Source organism: Nicotiana sylvestris, chromosome 9 (genome assembly GCF_000393655.2).
Source record: "Nicotiana sylvestris chromosome 9, ASM39365v2, whole genome shotgun sequence".
NCBI lineage: Eukaryota > Viridiplantae > Streptophyta > Magnoliopsida > Solanales > Solanaceae > Nicotiana > Nicotiana sylvestris.
Window position 1 is genome coordinate 181,493,827 of NC_091065.1, and position 21,946 is coordinate 181,515,772.

General features: G+C 39.0%; 1 protein-coding gene and 1 pseudogene across 1 annotated transcript; one reads left to right on the forward strand and one right to left on the reverse strand.

Moving 5' to 3' along the window:
• Positions 1 to 4,704: 4,704 nt before the first annotated feature.
• LOC104233565 (uncharacterized) lies at positions 4,705 to 6,170 on the reverse strand. The gene is made up of 2 exons (XM_009786975.2): positions 5,686 to 6,170; positions 4,705 to 5,019 (listed from the first exon to the last, which is right to left on the reverse strand). Exons 1-2 carry the CDS (start codon positions 6,134 to 6,136, stop codon positions 4,949 to 4,951), a joined length of 522 nt encoding a protein of 173 aa, XP_009785277.1. The 5' UTR covers positions 6,137 to 6,170; the 3' UTR covers positions 4,705 to 4,948.
• Positions 6,171 to 16,053: 9,883 nt separating this feature from the next.
• On the forward strand, positions 16,054 to 21,359 carry LOC138878677 (uncharacterized; annotated as a pseudogene).
• Positions 21,360 to 21,946: the final 587 nt, after the last annotated feature.

Consider the following 21,946-nt stretch of genomic DNA (forward strand, 5'->3'; position numbering starts at 1 on the left):
TATATATGCTCTAATTTGTTTCTAATTCTGACCTACAGAGTTTAGTTTTGAGTTCCATTAGACCATCAGTTCTAAAGAGATTTTATCAATCTCTACTTCGTGGACAGAAGTAAAGGTGTACATGAACCGAGTTAGTTTATTTTTTATCAATTCGGTTTTGTCGGATTTTTCGGATTTTTTTGGATTTGTTATATGAATATTATTTCATTCTTACTTTATTAAATTTTTGATAAGTAAATATATGTTTAGTAAAAATTGAAAAAATTGACAAATATATAATCTGTTAAAATATTCTTATGGAAGAATTTTCTTAGTAACACATTATAGTTATTTTTTAGTTGTCTGACAATAATTTTACGTTGATGTAAACTTTCAAGTTTAACCGAATTTAATAATTAAACATAAAAATAAATATGATATGTTCGATTTCATTTTAAATTATCGAAATACGATTTCATATTCAAAATATATATAAGAATTTAATAGATCTTGACATATGAATATGGAAGAACAAAGAGATTGACATTTCACTAACACTTATAAGAAAATGATCATACAACCCATTATTTAAAGTTAGTAAATATGGGATACTTCATATTTAACTAAATATTATATCCCATAAGAGAATCGTAAATATTTTTTGACATTTTTTGAAAAAAAAAAATCTATAAAAGTCTTAAAAGTATATTAAAAAAACATATGTTTATATGTCGGTTTGGTTCGGATTTTTGTACTCAATACCAATCCAAATCAAATCAAACATAGTCGGATTTTTAATTAATTTAGTTTAACTTTTCGAATTACGATTTTCGTTTGTACCGAACAGAAGTAAAGGCTACACTAATGTACTGCACTTCACATAAGCCAAATGGGTATTAGCAAAAGACTGTAAGAGATGACTTAAAGGCATGATATTTCTTACCTATGGCTATAAGGTTGATCTTTTTGCAGAATATGAATTGTATTTAACTTTTGTACACATACAGTTCAAAGAACTTTTACATTATTAGTGCATGTTAATCTGTCGTAGCAAGTTACTTATCTTAATTTTTTTTAAATAGTTACTTGTAATTATCTCGTATGTGATGTGTTAGTGTTAAAAATTATTTACACCATTCCTATGCAAAAATTATTTCCTTAGTAATTTAGCGTAGGTAGTTTGGCATTCTTGCGCGCGAGTTTGCTCAAAAAGAGGAGACGATCGTAAGATTGATTTTCATAAACTTCTAAATGAAGTAGGGGATCAGAATATTATACTAGGTGAATTGAGGAATGCATACAACGCGATGAACTAAGTTATTGTAGGGACATTGAGGTCGATGAGGTCATGAAGACAATGCGTAAGATGAGGAGGGGCAGAGCTACCGGGCCAGACGAAATTTCGGTTGAACTTTGGAGGTGTGTGGGTAGATCAGGCTTGGAATGGCTTACTAGGTTGTTTAATGTTATATTCAAGACCAATAGGATGCCTGAAGAGTGGAGGTAGAGTACAATGGTTCCGTTGTATAAGAACAAAGGCGATATCCAGAGCTGTAACAACTATAGGGGTATCAAATTACTGAGTCATACCATGAAAGTCTGGGAGAGAGTGGTAGAGATTAGAGTGCGAATGACGGTGTCTATTTCAGACAACCAGTTCGGATTCATGCCGGGGCGATCTACCACAGAATCTATCCACCTTATTAGGAGGATGGTGGAACAATACAGGGATAAGAAGAAGGATCTCCACATGGTGTTTATCGATCTAGAGAAAGCGTACGACAGAGTTCCTAGGGAGGTCTTATGGAGCTGCTTAGAGGTTAAAGGGGTTCCGGTAGCCTACATTAGGGTGATTAAAGACATGTATGATGGAGCTGAGACTCGGGTTAGGACAGTAGGAGACGACTCCGAGCATTTTTCAGTTGTTACGGGGTTGCACCAAGGGTCTGCATTCAGCCCTTTCCTATCTGCCCTGGTGATGGATGCCATAACGCATCATATTCAAGGGGAGGTGCCATGATGCATACTATTTGCTGATGACATAGTCCTAATTGATGAGACACGACGCGATGTCAACGAGAGGCTAGAGATTTGGAGACATGCCCTTGAGTCTAAAGGTTTCAGGTTGAGCAGGACGAAGACGGAATACCTCGAGTGCAAATTTGGGGCCGAGCCGACGGAAGCGGGAGTGAAAGTGAGGCTTGACTCTCAAGTCATCCCTAAGAAGGGTAGTTTCAAGTACCTTGGGTCAGTTATTCAGGGGATCGGGGAGATCGATGAGGATGTCACACACCGTATAGGGTGGGGTGGATGAAGTAGAGGTTAGCGACGGGAGTTTTGCGTGACAAGAAAGTGCCACCGTTTCTAAAAGGTAAGTTTTATAAAGCAGTGATTAGGCCTGCCATGTTGTATGAGACCGAGTGTTGGCCGGTTAAGAACTCACACATCCAGAAGATGAAAGTAGCAGAGATGAGGATGTTGAGGTGGATGTGCGGGCAAACAAGGATGGATAAGATTAGGAATGGAGATATTCGAGAGAAGGTGGGCGTGGCCTCCATGGAGGACAAGATAAGGAAGCAAGACTCAGATGGTTCGGGCACATTCAGAGGAGGAGCACTGATGCACCGGTGAGAAGGTGTGAGCGACTGGCTGTGGTGGACACGAGGAGAGGTAGAGGGAGACCTAAGAAGTATTGGGGAGAGGTGATCAGGCAAGACATGATGCGTCTTAGGATTACTGAGGACATGGCCCTTGATAGAGAATTGTAGAGGTCGACCATTAAAGTTGTAGGATAGGGGAAAATTGTGGATATTTCTATAGCGCACTAGAGTGAGACTAGCTAGTTAGGAGTTAATCTTAGGATGCTACTGATCAGCTACTGATGCAGGGATTTATCTGTTGGGTATTAGTATACCTTCCATCTTTTTCGTATTTCCTATATTTCTTATATTGCTGTTATTTTGTTATTTTATGTTATGTTAGTATGAGTCCATTGATAGTACTAATATATCGTCTCTTGTTGCTGTCTTGAGCCGAGGGTCTCCTGGAAACAGCCTCCCTACCCTCGGGGTAGGGGTAAGGTCTGCGTACATATTACCCTCCCCAGACCTCACTTGTGGGATTATGCTGGGTTGTTGTTGTTGTTGATCGTAAAATTGATTTTAATTACTAAAACTCGTCGGATTTTAGGTCTTATGGAGTGTTGCGGCTGAAAGTATTTCAGAGGTCAGACTGCTTTGGGGTGTTAAGGTAACTTGTGAATACGATTTGTAAATCGCATTCAACTATGGCGATTTATCTTTTGCAATGCGCATTTACTATTGCGATTTATAAGTCGCAACATCAAGCACTATCTATAAGTCTCATAAGTGAATTTAGCTTGTAGATCACATTTATGAAATGTAACTTATAAAGCGCAATTATATTCCCGTTCGAATCCCCTCCAATTAATGGTTAATAACTTAAGATTAAGCCAATAAAGAAAACCAATAACAAAACTATTAGTACGTAGAAGTTAAACTCAAATTAATTATGTACTATATCAAATTTGGATTTCCTTAGGATTGAATAAGAAGAAGTTCTTAATCATCATATGGAGACAAAGGCCTCATTTAAGTACAAAGCCATTCCAAATTAAGGTCCAAAACTTTAGTAATAAAAACTATAGGTATATATAACGTCAAATTCAGCTTGGATTTTTCCCTTTTCCTTCTTCCCCTTCCCCTTATTAACAGGTCTATCTCTCTCAAAACAAATTTGCTAGTTTTGAATAGCATAAAGTCTCAAATTGATGCAACACATGTGATCTACAGCAACCTGTCTTTTAGAAAAGCTTAAAGATTATAAAACTTTGGACACGCATTGCGCTTGTAATAATTGATTAAGTCATGCAACAGGATAGGGTGGATTTAGAATTTAAATTTTATAGGTTCAAATTCATAATTCTACCATATTCCATCTAATTTAATGGCTTCAAATTTTATTATTTGTACAGATTTAATAATTTTTTGCGTAAAAATATAAAGTATAAGCGAAAGTTATGAGTTCAGATAAGCTCATAGCCTTTATACGGGATACGCCCTTAACAAGGGCAGAAATTGATGCATTAAATTCACACCTTTCACCTACATAATTAGTAATGGGTAATTATTATTAGGCCATAGCGTATATAAAAAAATGACAAAAGGATGCAAGTCGTATTCCTTAAATCTTCTTCGTGAGAAAAAGCTAAGAACTTGATGATTGCACCAGCCTGGGTGAGGGGCGGAGCTAGGTATGCCGAAGGGGTCCCTCATAAAAAATTATATAATATATATATATATATATATATATATATATATATATATATATATATATATATATTAGGTGTTAGAATTCCTTTAATTTCTTTCCGCATTTACTTTTTTTTTTTGAACCCCGCAATGATTTTTCGTGCTTCTGCCATCGGCCTGGCTGGTAACTATGTGAACCAGAGGCGGAACAAGAGTTTTGGTTATGAATTCTACCGAATCTAATAATTTTGATCCAAACTTTGTATTTATATTAAAAATTTATTGAATATGTACTAATACCAAATTAGAATAAATAACTTAGAAGGATTAAAATTTTGAACTCGTAAATTTAAAATCCTATCTCAACTTTTGAATTTGTGAAAAACTAACAATCATTTTAAGAGAGAAGAGAAGATTGAAATAGTCATATAGTCTGACAATATATTTCCGCTTTTTGTATTTCATGACTCATGTATCCATCTGAACAAGCAAGTATTTTTAAAAAATCCAAAATTTTCTCATTTCTTTCCAAAATTTTTATATTGTTAGTTTCCACTTTTTTACAATCCTACTACAAGCATCTAAATAAAAAATCTCATTCCACTTTCTTTTGTCCATGTTTCAAGTTTTCAACCGCCCTCAAATGAGACAAAGCCAGAGCCAAGAATTACGCAGCAAAATCAGTAGCATATCAGAGTTCAGAGACTGGAAAATCTTGAATCAATTCTGAATCCAGATTCCTTAATCTCATCATTCTCCAACAATAACCCTGCATTTTCAAACATCAAACTAAGAATCACAAATAGACAAACCATAAAGAGATGTTCTTGATAACAAGGATGCAAGTTGAATAACATAAGGTAAGAAGACAAATTAAACTAGTTAAGAATATAAAAGGCGGATTGATGCACGAAGCATCACGCGTTCATGCAGGATCCAGTGAAGGATCGCACCCTAAGGGATGTGATGTAACCAGCCGCCCTGATGCAAATACAATAGCTGATTCCACGGCTCGAACCCGTGACATATAATTTACATGGAGACAATTTTACCGTTATTAAGAATAGTGTAAGATAATTGAGTAAATCCAAAAAATATAGTAATACAAAGCAGTGGCGGATCCAATAATAAGTTCACGATTTGGACATAATCCGATGCTTCAGGGTCGAATCTTATATATATGTACGAGAGAGGCAAGTAGGGATCTAGGAGTGATATTACTTCCCAATCCATTATTTTCTTCATTTTCCTTGTGATTTGGTTCTTGTTTCTACATCGTTACTCTATATTCTATCTAACTTCAATATTGTAGATGCTTTGCAACTATTTATTTACGTGGGAGCTATAAATATTTCAATCTTCACTTTCTCAACTCAAAACTCAAGACGTCTAAATTCTGAATCTACTCAGATACAAAGGAGAATAAAGAGGTTACCTTGAGGAGTACAAAGAGGAGGTTCTTCAAAAAGAGAGAGGGATATTTGTTTATGAGCCAAACCAATGTCAAACAAGATCAAACCAGAAGAAGGATCATATACTATAATATCTTTCACTGGCAACCAAAGAAAAAGCTCTTCTTGAGATAGACCCTCCAATCCAATTAATCCACCATAACTAAGATTAGCTTTAACAATAGTGTCAAAAAACACCCATGTCTCAAATTTTGCAACACATGGCCTTTCTAAGTAAACTTCCAAATGGCCATTTTTATCAAGATTATATGATTTTACAAAATTTTTTGGAAATAGTCCAGCTGGTAGTCCTTTACTTTTGAGAAGGTCATGGATTGAACTAATTGAGGAAATTGTAGAAGGAAAGAGAAAGAGGTGTAGGAAAAGTGTATATAATATCATGGAGGATGTGAAAATGGTGTTAAGATTGGCCATTGGGACTTGGTGAAATGGTGCTAAGTGTGGAAGAAAAAAGGAGGATTTTAACAAGATTTGTGTGTGAGAGAAGGTAGGGACCATAGCTTATATTTATGTCTGACCAAATCTCTAAACTGCCCTTTTCATAATCTAATTTTCCCTCTATATCTACTTTTGTTTTTAATGTTAAAGGGTTAGTGGTAGCCTGACACACAAGGCAGGGAAAGGGTCGCACTCTAAGAGATGTGATGTAGATAGTCTACCCTAATGTAAGCATTAGTGGCTGCTTCCACGGTTCGAACCCCTGACTACTTTTATTTTAAATAAAAATATGGTATTCAAACCAGGAAGGGGAGCCTTGGCGTAACTGGTAAAGTTACTGCGATATGACCAGGAGGTTACAAGTTCAAGGTGGAAACAGCCTCTTGCAAAAATGCAAGGTAAGACTGCATACACAAACTCTTGTAGTCCAATCCTTCCTTAGACTCCGTACATAGCGGCATCTTAGTGCACCGGGCTAGACTTTTTATTCAAACCAATTTACCCAATTGTAATGTAAATGCATTACAATTGGGACATATGGGGGCATATGAGAAATTTTAGTAGAGTGTGGACAAGAGGAGGGTATAACAGAAGTGTAGCACACACCAGACAAAATGGCTTAGGACTAAAGGTTGATTTTTGTGCATGGTTGTGATAGGTAATTATGCCCAGAAGAAGAATCTTTCTCAGAAAGCTGCTGTAGTTCACTTGCTAAAGCAGAAGTAGAAACTGTTCTATGTACTTTTCGAAACATCCCTTTTTGACGGAAATTACGAGTTTTCACCTACTCTTCAATCTTTCGTTTGGCCAAGTTTTTCAATGACCATATTTAAAAAAAGAATTTTACGTTGATATTTGATCAAGTTTTTTAATTTTTTTTTTGAGTAGAAGAAGAAATAGTTTTGGAAAAGAAAAAAAGTAGTTTCTCCCTAAAAGTACTTTTGAAAAATATTTTTGAGAAAAACATACTTAAAAATATTTTTTAAAAGCTTGGTCAAACACTAAATTGTTACTCAAAAGTGCATTTTCAATTAATTACCCAAATCCAAATTATTTTTCACCAAAAGTGCTTTTAGAAAAAAATACTTTTAAGAAAAAATACTTTTCAAAATAAGCTGATTGTAACAGCTTGGCCAAACATGATATTCATCTGCTTATATTCCTGGTATATCTATATTGGAACTTCCACTATTTTGGATTCGCACCGTGTAAAGTGCATTAAATAGGAAAATACTCTTTAGCACAATCTTTTCTTTACACATATATTTTTAAAGTTTGAGTTGAAAATAAAAAGATATATAGATCTCAAAGACTTTTAAATTGCGAGCGTGATAAAGAAGAAAAATTTTGACGAAAAAGTAATATTCTCTCTTCCAACGGTGGCTACTGGCTAGTAATCCTAATTAACAGCAACAAATGATTTATACTAAAAGATATTCTACAGCTTAGGATAGGAGCAGATTTATAGGATTAATTAGTGTTCACGTGAATTCAGTAATTTTTTTTTCCGATTTTTTCTTAATATTATTTAAACTTTTTATTAAATAGTATAAATATTTGATTGTAATTCCAATTATCATTCTAAGATTAATTTAAGATCGCTATCGAAACTCATAAATTTTAAATCCTGAATCCGCTAACGAGTTTTCGTACACGAAGTGATTGGAATGCCTTGATTTAGCTTCCACTCTATATGATTCCTAATGAAATAAGATATTATTTCTTTCATTGCTAATCTTTAGTTCTTGTGCCATTGTTTTCTTTTTTCTTTTTTTTTTTTGCTTTTCTTTACCAATTATACTGTATTGCTTTAGAACTTTATAGATTTTGGTAAAACTTTTATGTCCAGTGTGACATAATATCTACGTCCTCTTAAAAACTTTTGAAAGGCTCACAATTACACATGAAGATTGTTGCATTTTCATGCATATTTTTAAAGGCAAAATAAATTACTCGGTCGGTCGAAATTAATTTCAATTTCTTAACCAAAAATTATATATATATATATACACACAAAAATATATTTTTTGTCGGCTATTTTTTAGTAGCGGCTAAAAGTATACATTTCTCAATTTTTAATAATATGGTTTAAGTAAATCAGAGCATAAAGGAGTATTAATTTCTCTGACATAACTTATTTCCATAATTTTATTAAAATATATAACCTGAACTTAGCTCCAACACACTTGCATTTTATTAGGTAATTTTGAATGATTAGTAGAATAATTCAAGAAGAGTAAAGATAATAGCATGCGAGCAGTGCCTCTCAATCACTAGGTTTTAAGTATTTTTAAAGATTTCATTATGTTAATTGTCCTACTAAAATTTAATATTTGTAAATTCCATATCTTCTCAGAGGTTTCTCTTAAGGGATCTCTCCTTTTTGTCCAAGGTATCTAGAGAATTTTGAAAAGAGCAGAAAAGGAATGACGAAAGAAAAGAACAAAAGTTAGACAGCCTAGACTACAACTACATTATATTCACTAGTATACTCCATTAAATAATTAAAGATCGGAAATCAATTTTTTTGTGCACTCGAGAGTGTAGCCTAGCGTTTAATGAAGTGTGTATAATTATGAGAGATCATAGTTTAAATTTCTTCTCATTTAGGGGTCGTTTGGTATGAGGTATAAGTAGATAGTGTTGGTATAAAAATGTAATACAATCTTAATACTTTGTTTGGTTAGCAAATCTAGTATAAGTTATTTCGGAATTAAAATTAGTATTGGGATAACTTATACCTTGTAACGAGTGGGATAATTAGTGCCGGAATAACTTATACCTTTTCTTAGAAATTATGCAATTGTCATTTTTAATACAACATACCAAACAGTGGATAAAAAATAATACCAGGATAACTAATCCCAGCACAAGCTATATCAAACCAAACGACCCCTTAGGTGATTTCATCTCATTTAGGTGATCAGCGATAAAAAAAATAAAATAAAAAATTTGATTTCTTCGTATTTCGCTATAACTTGGTGAAGAGTACTCCGGGAACTAGAGCATGCTACCACGAGAAAATTTTTTATCAAGAAATTTGATAAACATAGGGGTAATATTATTTGCTAAAATCAATCATTTTATCTCTCGAGGTAGCTTCTTCTGCAACTAACAACATTTTGAAAACTTTAATAAGTGGGAGAAATAGGACACTTTAGCAATTTCCCCAAGGTAGGTAAGTTAATCCTTTTTAAAAAAAATTATTATAACTGTTTACCCCTAAAATTCGAGTAACAATTAAATTTGTATTGAGGTTTTAAAGATACATGATTTAGTCCAATACTAACTGATAACTAAGAAATCAAACGTATAAATTAAAGAAATAAGTTGAATCAAACCAGTGTGCAAGCAAGTCTCGTCCCCGAGCTAAAGTGACATCGAGGTAGGTAAGTAAGAATAATAAAATAAGATCAATAAAGTTAAAAGACAATTCTAATGAGTACTGAGCAAGAAAGTCGGAATGTATATTCTTTTGCCAATGATTGATGATCTTACAGATGAATGAGCTCCCCTTTATATAATGGGGGAGTCCTTTACAAGGTACATTTCCATTTTTAGTAAGGAATCTTATTGTGACAGCTGTCTAACCGTCTAGTACAAATTCGTACAAATAAATTCCAAAATTTACACCGCGATCTTAGGGACGTTGCGGGAATCTTGCTCTTTCTGTTACAAACCCATAACGACATTATCTCGGGGTTGGTCATACTCGGCCCTGGTGTTCATCGCGTACTTCGATCTTCGAGCCTTGTACTCTATCATCGGGCTCGAGCTTGGTCCATCAGACTCGAACTCAGTCCATTCTGAACTCGGGCACGAAGCGACTCTTCGAGCCCATGAAATCAGGCATACCTGATTTCAACCGTATACAGATAGTCCCCGCGTTTCTTAGAGTAAGATGATAAGAAACGATTTGATCCTCGATCCTCCGATGCCTTGATCATGATGTCAATCTCGTGATGTCAACGATTGAAGTGATTGAAAGGTCACGTATGCATAGTTCCCAAGGCCATTAATTGAAGGCGACTGATGGTCGGCCATTGGCTTCCCCAAACCGTTAAAGCGACCACTATAAATAGGTTAGTTTTACAACTTTCACAATCTTTACTTCTCAAACCTTTCTCAAAACCTCACTAGCTTCTTCTTCTTCTCTAAATTCATCTTTTCTTCAACTTGTCCTTGCTACAACATCAACTTCATCTCTTCTTTTGAATTTCTCAACAACAACGGCTAAAACATCTAAAATCGTTCCTTAGAAAGAAAAAGCCTCCTCCTCATCGCGGTCGGCCGGTGGTAGAACAACGGTGCCACCTCATATCGAGGAATGCATTCCTCAGCCATGCGAGCTATCTTTCGATTTCAAAATCGATAAGCCTCCATCAGTTCTAGGCCAATGCGAGCCTATGTCCTGATACATCTACTCGATATCTAAAGCCGATCTCAACCAAGTGAAAGAGGACTGCAATTGGAAGAACAAAGAAGTGGTGATTCCTTCCCTAGAGGAGGACATCACTACCCATGTGAAATGATACCTAAGTGTGTATACTTATCCTTTCACATTAGGTCGCATAGATCTGACACTGGGTCCTGTAGATCTAATCATTCTGGATTTTTGTCGCAAGTATCGGGTGACCCTTGGCCAGATCTACCCTTCTTTCTGGTGCATCGTTAATTTGCTCAGGTACTTCTCGGGCAAGGTCAAGGGGATGTCTTTTACACTCGACCACCTGATTAGGCTATACAGCCCTCACCTCTATCGAGGTGGTTTGATAAAGCTCCAGTATCGATCCTCGAAGACGCTATTCTCTAGTATCGATGAGGACAAGAACCGAGGATGGATGAGCTGGTTTGTTCGAATCAAGACCTCCGACTTAATTCCTGCCGAAAGAATGCCATTCCCCGAGGATTGGAACATAAAACGTAAGTACAACCCTATCGATGATGTTTATCACTCTACCTTCCATGTTCTTCCCCGATATAATTCCTTTTCGATGGTGCAGCTTCCCATTGGTTTCCTAGTGCGATTTCGGACCTTGCAGGTTGGGTTTGACAACTGGCCTCCACTTCTTCACACGAAGAACTCTATTGGCGTGATTCGGCCAAGGGTCGGTGGGAAGCTAAAAATCATGGTGAGTTCCCTTGTTCATATGTTGACGTGTCTTTGTAAAAAAAAAATACTTACTTTCCCCTTACGCAGGCCTCGGAGACACAGTTATTATGAGGCCGCCTCCGCCCGATGAAGAGGATATCCCGAAGCCATCCAAGGAGAAGAAAAGTAAAAGGGCTTTGCCAACAAGCTCCCGAAAGCCTAAGAAAAATAAGGCTCGAAAGCCTAGGGACGATCCTGCAGCCCTATCTGCAGAAGCGATCCAACACCTTTGGGATGATAAGGTAGAGGGAGAATATGTCGACTGCCTGTTGGTAGCTCGGAAGAGGGGGAGCACTGAAGCTTCAAAGGCCGCCGAACCGGTAGTGGCTGATGTGGTTCAATCTCGAACCGAAGAAATTTCGAAGGGGAGCTCGAGCAGAGTCCTCGAACTATCAGGTGGTAAAAGCGCTCCTCGCTTTGGAGGACATCTGGCGGGCGAGCCCGAAAAGCCTAATTTCGAGGCCCTCCAAAGAGAAGAGAACGTCCCAAGTAAATTACTTGGGATAATTAACATAGATGAACCCCACCTGGCCCTGTGTTTTATGAAGGGCAGTTCCGAGATGTGATGTTAGGCTAGAAACCTGTGTTTTAGTCGTGGTATTACATTCCAATGATTGCATTTTATGTGCGTTTGAGATCAAATGATAGTGAATTACACTTAGTACGTGTTTTATGCCTTGCAGGAAGGGATTCAGAGCTAAATTGATCAATTTGGAGCTTTGAAGTCTGAGTAAAAGCCTAATACATTAAGCCGGGATCGTGTTCGGGGGTCGTGTACCAAATCTGGATGTTAAAAGAGGATGAAACAAGTTCACTCTGAGAAAATTACACTACTGCGCCGCAAGGAGAATGCTGCCTGAAGCAAAAAGAATAGGTTGCAGCTAAAGTGCACTAACGCGCTGCATGGTGCGGCGCAGCCTACGACGCGACTGTTCAACTTTTACAGAGTAAGTCCTAGTTCGCGCATGAAATGGTTTTTTCGTCTGGGCCTGACCCTATTTGGTATAAATACATGTAAAAACGCCATTTTGAAGATTTTTGACATATCTTAGACCTAGGGAGGCTATTGCGGAAAGGAGAAAACGTTTGGAGCAATTTCCGGAGGAAATTGGCATCAAATTCTTCTTTCCTTCATCTTTGCTTTGTAATTTAATTATGCAATTTATTTGGGCAATTATGAACACGATTATGAGTAGCTAAATAATTAGTCTAAGGTTTTGATGGAACCTATTGAAGGATGAACTTCTTGTTATGTTAATATAGTTTGCCTGGTTTAATCTCTATTTGTTAAACTACGTTCTTGTTGTAGTTAATTGATAGGATCCTCAATTAGCTGTGCCTATTTAGTATTCATAACTCGGGAGAGAGTGCATATTTAGGTAATGTTTGAACAACACCACTCCCAGAGTATATTAGGGATCAATAACCGAGGGTTTAAAGGCGAGATTAGGGATAACGAAGCCTTGGGTGCAATCTAAAGTGAGCTGCAATAAACAAAACCAACTAGTGTAACTCAGGAGAGTGCGTCTAGTAAATTGTCGTGATTACTCGGGAGATATTTCTATTAATAAGAGTGCTCATGATTAATAGAGACGATTAGGTGAATCTATGTGAAACATAACCGGAAGGGATTCCATCAATAGAGGAAATCATAACCTTAGATCCTTCTCTTAATTGTTTACAACTTAATCATAGTTAGTCTTTATTTACTTAATTGCAGTTCGTCATAGTTAGTAAAAATATCATCAATTGTTATTCAAAATGTTTGGGAAGTTTATTACGTAGAATTTAGTGAGTCTGACAAGAGTAATTGGTAGGTTAATTCCTTGTAGGTTCGACTCTAGGCGAAATACTCAGATTCTATTTGCAACGTTCGCGTGTCCTTTTTATAAGGCATAGTTGGGCGTGATCAAATTTTGACGTCGTTGCCGGGGAATTAACGGTGTTATCAATTACAATTGAAAGAAATACAAAAATTCTTAGTGTAGTGAGTTTTCTCTATACCCAATTTATACATTGAAATTTTAACATTTGTTGACTTGGTTGTACAGGTGCATGCCTAGAAACTCATCGAGAACTGGTGAAGTATTTGAAGCATTATCAGATCCCGAGAAAGTTTTCAAGGCCTTGAATCGGGCCAACTAAAAAAAGAAATTACAACAAACAACTGATCAATTCGAACCAGACATAGGGGCCAACTTGGTAGACCCAGCAGCACCAGTGGAACCTCTTGTGCCCGAGGCTACTCTATATGACTGGGCACAACCCACAACAGAGAATTTGGCTCCAATGATTTTAGTCCCGCAGATATAGGCTGAATTATTTCAATCACGAACAACATGCTGCACTTGTTGCAAAATAAGGGACTATTTTCGGGGTAACAAATCGAAGATCCTCAACAACACTTGAAGAATTTCTTGTCAATCTGCAAAACTCAAAGGCATCCCAACGTAACTCAGAAAGTAATAAAGCTGTTGTTGTTTCCATTCTCAGTGGCAGGAGCTGCCCAGACCTGGCTAAACTCACTCCCCATTAATTCCATAACAACTTGGGATGAGTTAGTCAAGTAATTTGTGAACACGTTTCACCCACCCAACAAGACTGCGCAACAAATTGATGAAATCTTGGGTTTCAAACAGAGACCAATGGAGACACTGCAAGAAACATGGAAACGATTCAAAGGAATGTTGGTTATATGTCCGCACCACGGTATTCCAGATCAGATGTTGGGGCAGCGGTCTTACATGGGTTTGGCAGATGGCGTGAAGGGTAATGTTGATGCTTCAGCTGGTGGAGCATTTTTGAGCAAAACATGGAGATAAAGCCAGAGTCTACTTGACAAGATGACACATAATTCGGGGTGGACAACCAGGAAAGCACCTATCACTCCAGTAGTTCATTCAGTGCCCTTAGATCCATCCAACACTCTTGCTGAAAATATGGCCACATTAATGACACAAATGAGTATACTCACCAAAAAGGCAGAAGAGTCAGGGCAGAAGCAGCGAGTACACATTGTTGATACTACCAATGGGGGCTTATGCACATCTTGCATTAGTTAGCCAATTGGTAACCAGTAGAATGCAGAACATGATCATCATCACTACCTTGAGGACATGAATTATATTTCTAATTATGGAGGCCAAAGACAGGGCGGTCAGAATTGGGGCCAGCAAAATCAGCCATACAGGCCAGTCCAGCCACAGTTTAACAATGGAAACATGGGAGGTATGAGACCTCCTAATAATATGGCACCTTATCCAAGCCACAAGGATATAATAATCAAAATCAGCAACAGGGGTATCATCCTCCTCAGCAGTAGTATGGTGGACGACAGGAAGATGGGTTTGCTAGACTTGAGGAAATGATGCAACAAGTTATTGGGTCAAATGCAAAAATCAGTGAAAGAGTAGATGCACATGATTTAGCTATTAAGAATAGTGAAGTGCAGATGGACTAGATTTTGATGTCTTTGAATAATCGTCCTCATGGGACATTACCTGCAGATACTCAGATAAATCCAAAAGATCAAGGCCCGAAGCAACTAATGGTAGTGAGTCTATGTAATGGCAGAGACTTAGACTTGGAGAAAGAGAGGGCTCGAGAAAGCAGACAGGCTGAGACACTTGTACCAATGCCCATTGAGCTAGATAAGTCAACAAAACTGACAGAGGTAATAGTACAGCCTGCCTAGGAAGAACATAACACACAGATTGAGGCTGAGAGAGAAGCTGAGACAGCCCAAGAACCGGTGGTTGAGGTGGTAACTGACAAAGAAAATACCCAAATCATTGGGAAGAAGAGACCTCCCCGCACCATTCCCACAAAGGCTGGCAAAGTACCAAAAAGAGGAACAATACAAGAAATTCTTGGAGATGCTGTGATTGATGCCTTGAAGGAGATTCCTAGTTCTGCAAAAATGATGAAGGACTTGATGTCCCAAAAATTCAATTTCCAAGACCTGGCCACAATGACTCTTACTCAGACCTGCAGTGCGGTGGTGACTAGACCAATTGCTGAGAAGCTGTTTGATCCGGGGAGTTTCACAATTCCCTGCACTATTGGTAATTTTGCTTTTGCTAAGGCACTTTGTGATCTAGGGACCAACATAAATCTTATGCCCCTGGCGATTTATAAGAGGCTGGGGATTGGAAGAGCTAGACCCACTTCTATGTTGTTGCAGCTGGCTGACAGGACCCTAAAAAGACCCTCTGGTATCCTGGATGATGTGTTGATTCAAGTAGGGAAATTTGTGTTCCCTGCAGATTTTGTGATCTTAGACTGCAAGGTGGATGAAGAAATTCCCATAATTTTGGGAAGGCCGTTCTTAGCCACTGGGAGAGCTCTCATTGATTGTGAGACTGGGGAGATCAAGATGAGATTGAACGATGAAGAGATAATATTCAATATGTAAAAATCTATGAGGCGACCAAGTGAATTCGCAAATTTCTCTCTTATTGATGTCGTGGATGTAATTGTAGAAACTGATGATGAGATGCTGACTATTGAGGACCCTTTTGATGCATGTCTGAGGAATTTAGATGAGGTGAATGGAGAAGAACTGGTAGAATGCGTGTTGGCATTAGAGGGCAGAGGGTTCTGGGATAGAACCCATCTCAGGTATGAATTTCTTGGACCTAACTCCACATTACCTGTTATTATCTCATCTAGTTTGTTAGATAAACAGCCGTAACAATATTTGCAGGTACTCAAGGAGTGTAAAACTGCCATTGGGTGGACCATGACAGACATTAAGGGGATCAACCCAGCCTATTGTATGCATAAAATTCTGTTGGAAGAGGGACACAAACCTTCCAGGGAACACCAAAGAAGGCTGAACCCCAACATGAAGGAAGTGGTGAAGAAAGAAGTGATTAAGTGGTTGGATGCAGGAATCATTTTTCCAATCTCTGACAGCAACTGGGTTAGCCCGGTACAATGTGTTCCTTGGGTAGCATGACAGTGGTAAAAAATGATAATAATGAGCTGATCTCTACAAGAACCGTTACAGGCTGGAGAATTTGCATGGACTACAGAAAGTTAAATCTGGCCACCCGGAAAGACCACTTCCTACTTCCCTTCATTGATCAGATGCTAGACAGATTGGCAGGGAGGTCTCACTTCTGTTTTCTGGATGGGTACTCAGGGTACAATCAAATCTCCATTGCACCAGAGGACATAGAGAAGACCTCTTTCACTTGCCCATATGGCATTTATGTTTTTCTGAGGATGCCCTTTGGCCTATGCAATGCACCCGCCACATTCCAAAGGTGCATGATGGCCATATTCACTGACATGGTTGAAGACATAATGGAGGTGTTCATGGATGATATCTCAGTGGTGAGAAACTCATTCGATGAGTGCCTCATAAATTTGACCCGTGTGCTGAAAAGATGTATTGAGACTAACCTGGTACTTAATTGGGAGAAGTGCCATTTCATGGTACAAGAGGGAATAGTCTTGGGACACCGAGTATCAAGCAAGGGGATCGAGGTGGACCGTGCAAAAGTTGACGTGATAGCAAAGCTGCCACCTCCCATTTCAGTCAAGGCAATCAGGAGCTTCCTTGGGCTTGCCGGTTTCTACCGGAGATTCATAAAAGACTTCTCAAAAATTGCCAACCCTCTCTGTATGTTGTTAGAAAAAGATCACTCTTTATTGTTTTCTGATGATTGTAGGGTAGCAATCGAGGAACTGAAGAAGAGACTAGTCACAACACCCATTATTGTCGCCCCCAACTGGGAGCAACCATTCGAACCCATGTGTGACGCCAGTGACTGTGTAGTGGGGGCAGTGGAAAGACAAGCTAATGCACCCAATCTACTATGTCAGTAAAATTCTCAGTGGAGCCCAACTGAACTACACTATGACTGAAAAGGAGATGCTGGATGTGGTGTTTGCTTTCGACAAGTTCAGATCATACCTGATTGGCTCTAAGGTCATTGTATATACTGATCATGCAGCTCTCAGGTACTTGATTGAGAAGAAGGAGTCTAAACTATGCCTAATTCGTTGGGTACTATTACTGCAAGAGTTCGACCTCAAAATCCGTGACCATAAGGGCATAGAAAACCAAGTCGCTGATCATCTATCACGACTTGAGGTAGCTGAAACTCAGTTGAGGTTGAGGATATTCTGGAAACCTTTCCAGACGAGCAGTTGCTCTCTATAAGCCTTGAGGAAGTGCCATGGTATGCAGACTTTGCAAATTACGTGGCAAGCGGTATAGTTCCCTATGACCCTTTTTCTGTACAAAAGAAAAAGTTTTATCGTGACTGCCGCATGTATTATTGGGATGAACCTTATCTGTTTCGAATATGTGTTGACAATATGATTCGGATGTGTGTCCCCGAGATAGAACAATCTTCTGTTTTGCAGGCATGTCACGCATCAGCGTATGGAGGGCATTTTGGATGAGTTAGGACGGCCGTGAAAGTGCTAGAGGCCGGGTTATACTGGCCAACAGCATTTAAGGATGCACACCAATAGGTAAAGGGCTGTAATGAATGTCAGCAAACCGGGAACATTTTCCATTGCCATGAGATGCCCATGAACCCAATCCAAGAGGTTGAAGTGTTCGATGTCTGGGGGATAGACTTCATGGGCCCCTTGTCAGCTCTTTTGGCAATAAGTACATACTTGTTGCGGTAGATTACGTGTCCAAATGGGTGGAAGTTGCTGCACTTCCAACCAATGATGTGAGAGTGGTGGTGGAATTTCTGAAGAAGAATATATTCACCTGTTTTAGGATCCCGAGAGCTATTATTAGTGACAAAGGCACTCACTTCTACAATCGAGAGGTTGCTATCGAAGTATGATGTGCGTCACAAGGTGGCAACCCCATATCATCCCCAGACCAGTGGATGGGTTGAAGTGTCAAACAGAGAGATAAAGAGTATGCTAACGAAGACTGTCAACGCCATAAGAACTGACTGGGCGAAAAAGTTAGATGATGCACTCTGGGCCTATAGAACTGCTTTTAAAACACCGATTGGTATGTCACCATATAAGTTGGTGTTCGGGAAGGCCTGCCATTTGCCAGTGGAACTTGAACATAGAGCTTGGTGGGCACTGAAACAGCTAAATCTAGACATCGAGGCTGCGAGCACAACGAGAAACACAGAATTGCATGAGCTCGACAAGTTCAGACATCTTGCTTTTGAGAGCACAAGGTTGTACAAGGAAAGAATGAAGAGGTTGCATGACAAGAACATTGTGTAGCGAAATTTCAAGCCCGGAGATATGGTGTTGCTTTATAACTCACGATTAAGGCTATTTCCCAATAAACTTAGGTCACGATGGTCTGGACCATTTCGAGTGGTCAAAGTATTCCCTCCAGGTGCTGTAGAAATTGTCGCAGAGAAAGACTCTCATATATTTAGAGTCAATAGGCAAAGATTGAAACTATATGTGGGCATGAATGAACCAAAAGAAGTGTCGAAGATCCTCCTAACTGAACCTCAGAGGTCGAGCGAGCCTTAAATGTGCTTATCTGCGTCGTGCCGCGACGTTAAATCAGGCAATTATTGGGAGGCAACCCAATTGTTAACCTCACTAACCCATAATTATAGTTTAGGATTATTAGAATTTAGGAGTTATGAGACTTGATTGGGTAGGTACAAGCATGAACTGGACATAAAATAAGTACATAATAAAGTCGGGGTGCAACCTGGAAGCTAAATGTCGAAAATAAATCGAAATCTGTGAAAAATGGCCTACCGCACCGCATGGGGGGCCGTGCCATGCACCGCCAGGCTAAACGTGTCTGAGAGACCAAAATGTCAGGCCTCTGATAAATTACACTACCACACGGCATGGGGCGCCGTACCCTGCGCCGCGGTAGTACAGTTTTTAAAAAAATATATATTTTTTCAGCTTTTTTAAGAGCTGTTCAGCGCACCCCCAACCCCTTGTTCTTTTTTTTCTCTTTCACTCCAAACGCTACAACCCTTCCCCCAAATCCCCCATTCTCTTTTCTTCTCCAATTCCTCTCTCACACACACCTTCCATCCCTTCCATTCATCCTTAAGGTAAGTTCTCTATACCCTTCTCTTTTCTTGAGGTAATTTAGTGTAATGAGTAGTATAGTTTAATTTAAACTAATCCCTAGGTAGTGTATTGGTGCTAATTTTTTTCAATCTAATTGCTTATTTTGGCCATGATTGGTACTTAACTTGTTATTTCCCTTGTGCTTATACTTGTGGAAGATTTTTAGCATGTCTTGATGCCTATAAAAATAATTTATGGTAAAGTTATGTGGAGGTACCTTAAAAACCGAAAACTGGTGGTGTATTTGTGCAAATTTGGAGCACTTTGTGCCATTGTTATATTGTGGTGGTGGTAGGATGGTTGATTGGTATGGTTATGTAGTAGTATTGGAAGAATTAAAGTTGAAATTATGAGGTAACTTTGGTGGAGGCTATGTGTTTGATTAAATGCCTCAATGACCTTGAAAGTGACATTGTAGCTTAGTGGAGAATAATTGCTATGAGAAAATGTGTGCTTGGTGCTAATTGGAATATTCGATTCATGCTTTGTGCTTGTGTAGTGTGGTGTTGTATTTTGTGAAGTTTATTAGTAGTGCATTAGTATAACTTCTTTTATTTCTCTTCGTAGTTACTAGATTAGCTTCTTAATTTTGTATGTTTAACTAGTATAGTCCATGATTTTGTAGTTGTACTATTATGTTGGTGGTTTGGGGAGTGTTGATTGCTTGTGGAGCACTTCCATCGGTGTAGTCTGAGTCCCTCATATACATTTTACTTATGAACATGCCAATATCATAAGTGTGGTGTGGTTACCCCGTTTGGTCTTGTTTTGGGTTTTCGTGTTGTGGCTAATTTGTTCATCTTGTGCAGGTATAATGTCTCGCCGCCCGAGCAAACGCTCTAACATTGGTTCATCTGAGGTTGCTTCTAGCAGCCATCGTAGTGGGAGACGGGCACCTCCCCCCACCCCAGTAGAGGAGGAAGAAGAGCGCATTGACTCTGATGCGGATGTGGTGCCAGCATGCAAATATGGTAGACGGGTTGTCCCTGCCCATGCTCGACACTGGTTTTAGACATTTGTCCCGTCAGTCAACCCGGATCCTGAGATTGCTATTGACGATAGGAAGTTGGCCCGTAAATATGGTGAAATTTACAACAAAATTCTGGCTTTGGGTTTAGACAATCTGTTCCGCTTAGGTGATAAGGTGAATGTGAACCTAGTCAAAGAAATTTATGCTAACTGGCAACCTGAACCCAGTCTGGATGCGGTTTACGAAGTGCGGGTAAGGGGTAAAGTGATTCCATTCTCCTCACGGGTGATCAATCGGATTATGAGATTCATAGAGCATTCCCACAAGCTCTTTCAGAGGTTTCTCCGTCGGCCATACTATTCGGCTATTCGCTGCCTGTTATGTGGCGCTGACTCTTCTGCCGCATGGACACAAGATGCAAATGGATTCCACAAGGACATGGAGAAGGCAACATTCCAGAGGCCATCCAGGGTTGTGTTGTGGTTGATTAATGCCAAGATCACGCTGACTGGAAGTGACACTGATGTACCCCGGCTGAACGTGTGTTTGATCTATTCCCTATTGACTCGGATGCAGTTTGACCTTGGTAAAATCATGCTTGAGCATATGGATAAAGTGCGACCACTTGGGGCTCGCCGTCTACATTACCCGAGTATGATCACTCGATTGTTACGAGCACACCTTGTGGAGGAGGAGTACCACTATGATAGGACTATTCCAGTGTCGTACCCTATTAGGCCCTATGATTTTACATCGGTGATAGAACCCCTACTGCAGCTATTAATTCGGACTAGAGGATGGTCCGCGTTAAGGAGACACTACAACTACTGTTCGCTGACTTGAGCCTTCGGGCTGCTCGGGGGGAGGCCAACTTGGAAGAGTTGCATAAGGATCACCCCCTGTCTACTATCACTCAACAGTGGTTGGGGTTGGCGAGAGGAGGACAATTGCCACCCGATGAAGATGTGAACTCCATTCTCTCAGATGATGAGGAGTATTTGCGCACCTTCAAGGGTGCTGATGATTAGGCCTTGGGCCTTAGGGAGTCCCCTTTTCACTCTTGATTTTCTTATTTTGCATTGGGGACAATGCAATCTCTAAAGTGTGGGGGTGGGTGGGGTGGGTGGGGGTGCTCCTATCTGATTGTATTTGTACTTTTCTTTGTTTTTCATTTGCCAATTGGTTTTGTTTGATTTGTTTCTTACTTTCTCAGACAATTGGTCTGTAAACTATAATTCTAAATTCTATCGGGCATTTAATAGTTAGTAATTAAGTATGTAGTTCGACTCTTCCCGACGATGGATTTCGTCGGCTGATTTCTTGAGGGAGATGAGTCAAAAGAGAGAAAAAAAATTCATATATCTGAAAATCCAAAAATATGTCTTATTTTAGTTTTTTTTATTTTAGGTAGTGTAACAATTCCCCCTTGGTTTTTCTTTGTACCGCGGTTCTTTTCCAAGGGTTTTGCTTGAACCGAGTGTAGTTAAATCTTTTTATTTTTTTAGGAGTTAAGAATCTTTAGTTAGGAAGCTAAGTTGAAGGATCAATTTCCCTTGATTGCATATGCCTCGAGAGTGGTAAGGGCCTTAGTTGTGACACCTAGGCTCAATTCTTG

Bases quoted from the DNA above. Each gene is read 5' to 3' on its own strand.
- LOC104233565 (XM_009786975.2), bottom strand. From the start codon at position 6,136: ATGGCCAATCTTAACACCATTTTCACATCCTCCATGATATTATATACA. The intron at 5,020-5,685 runs GTAACCTCTTTA...TTGAAAATGCAG, and splicing joins TCCTCTTTGTACTCCTCAAG to GGTTATTGTTGGAGAATGAT.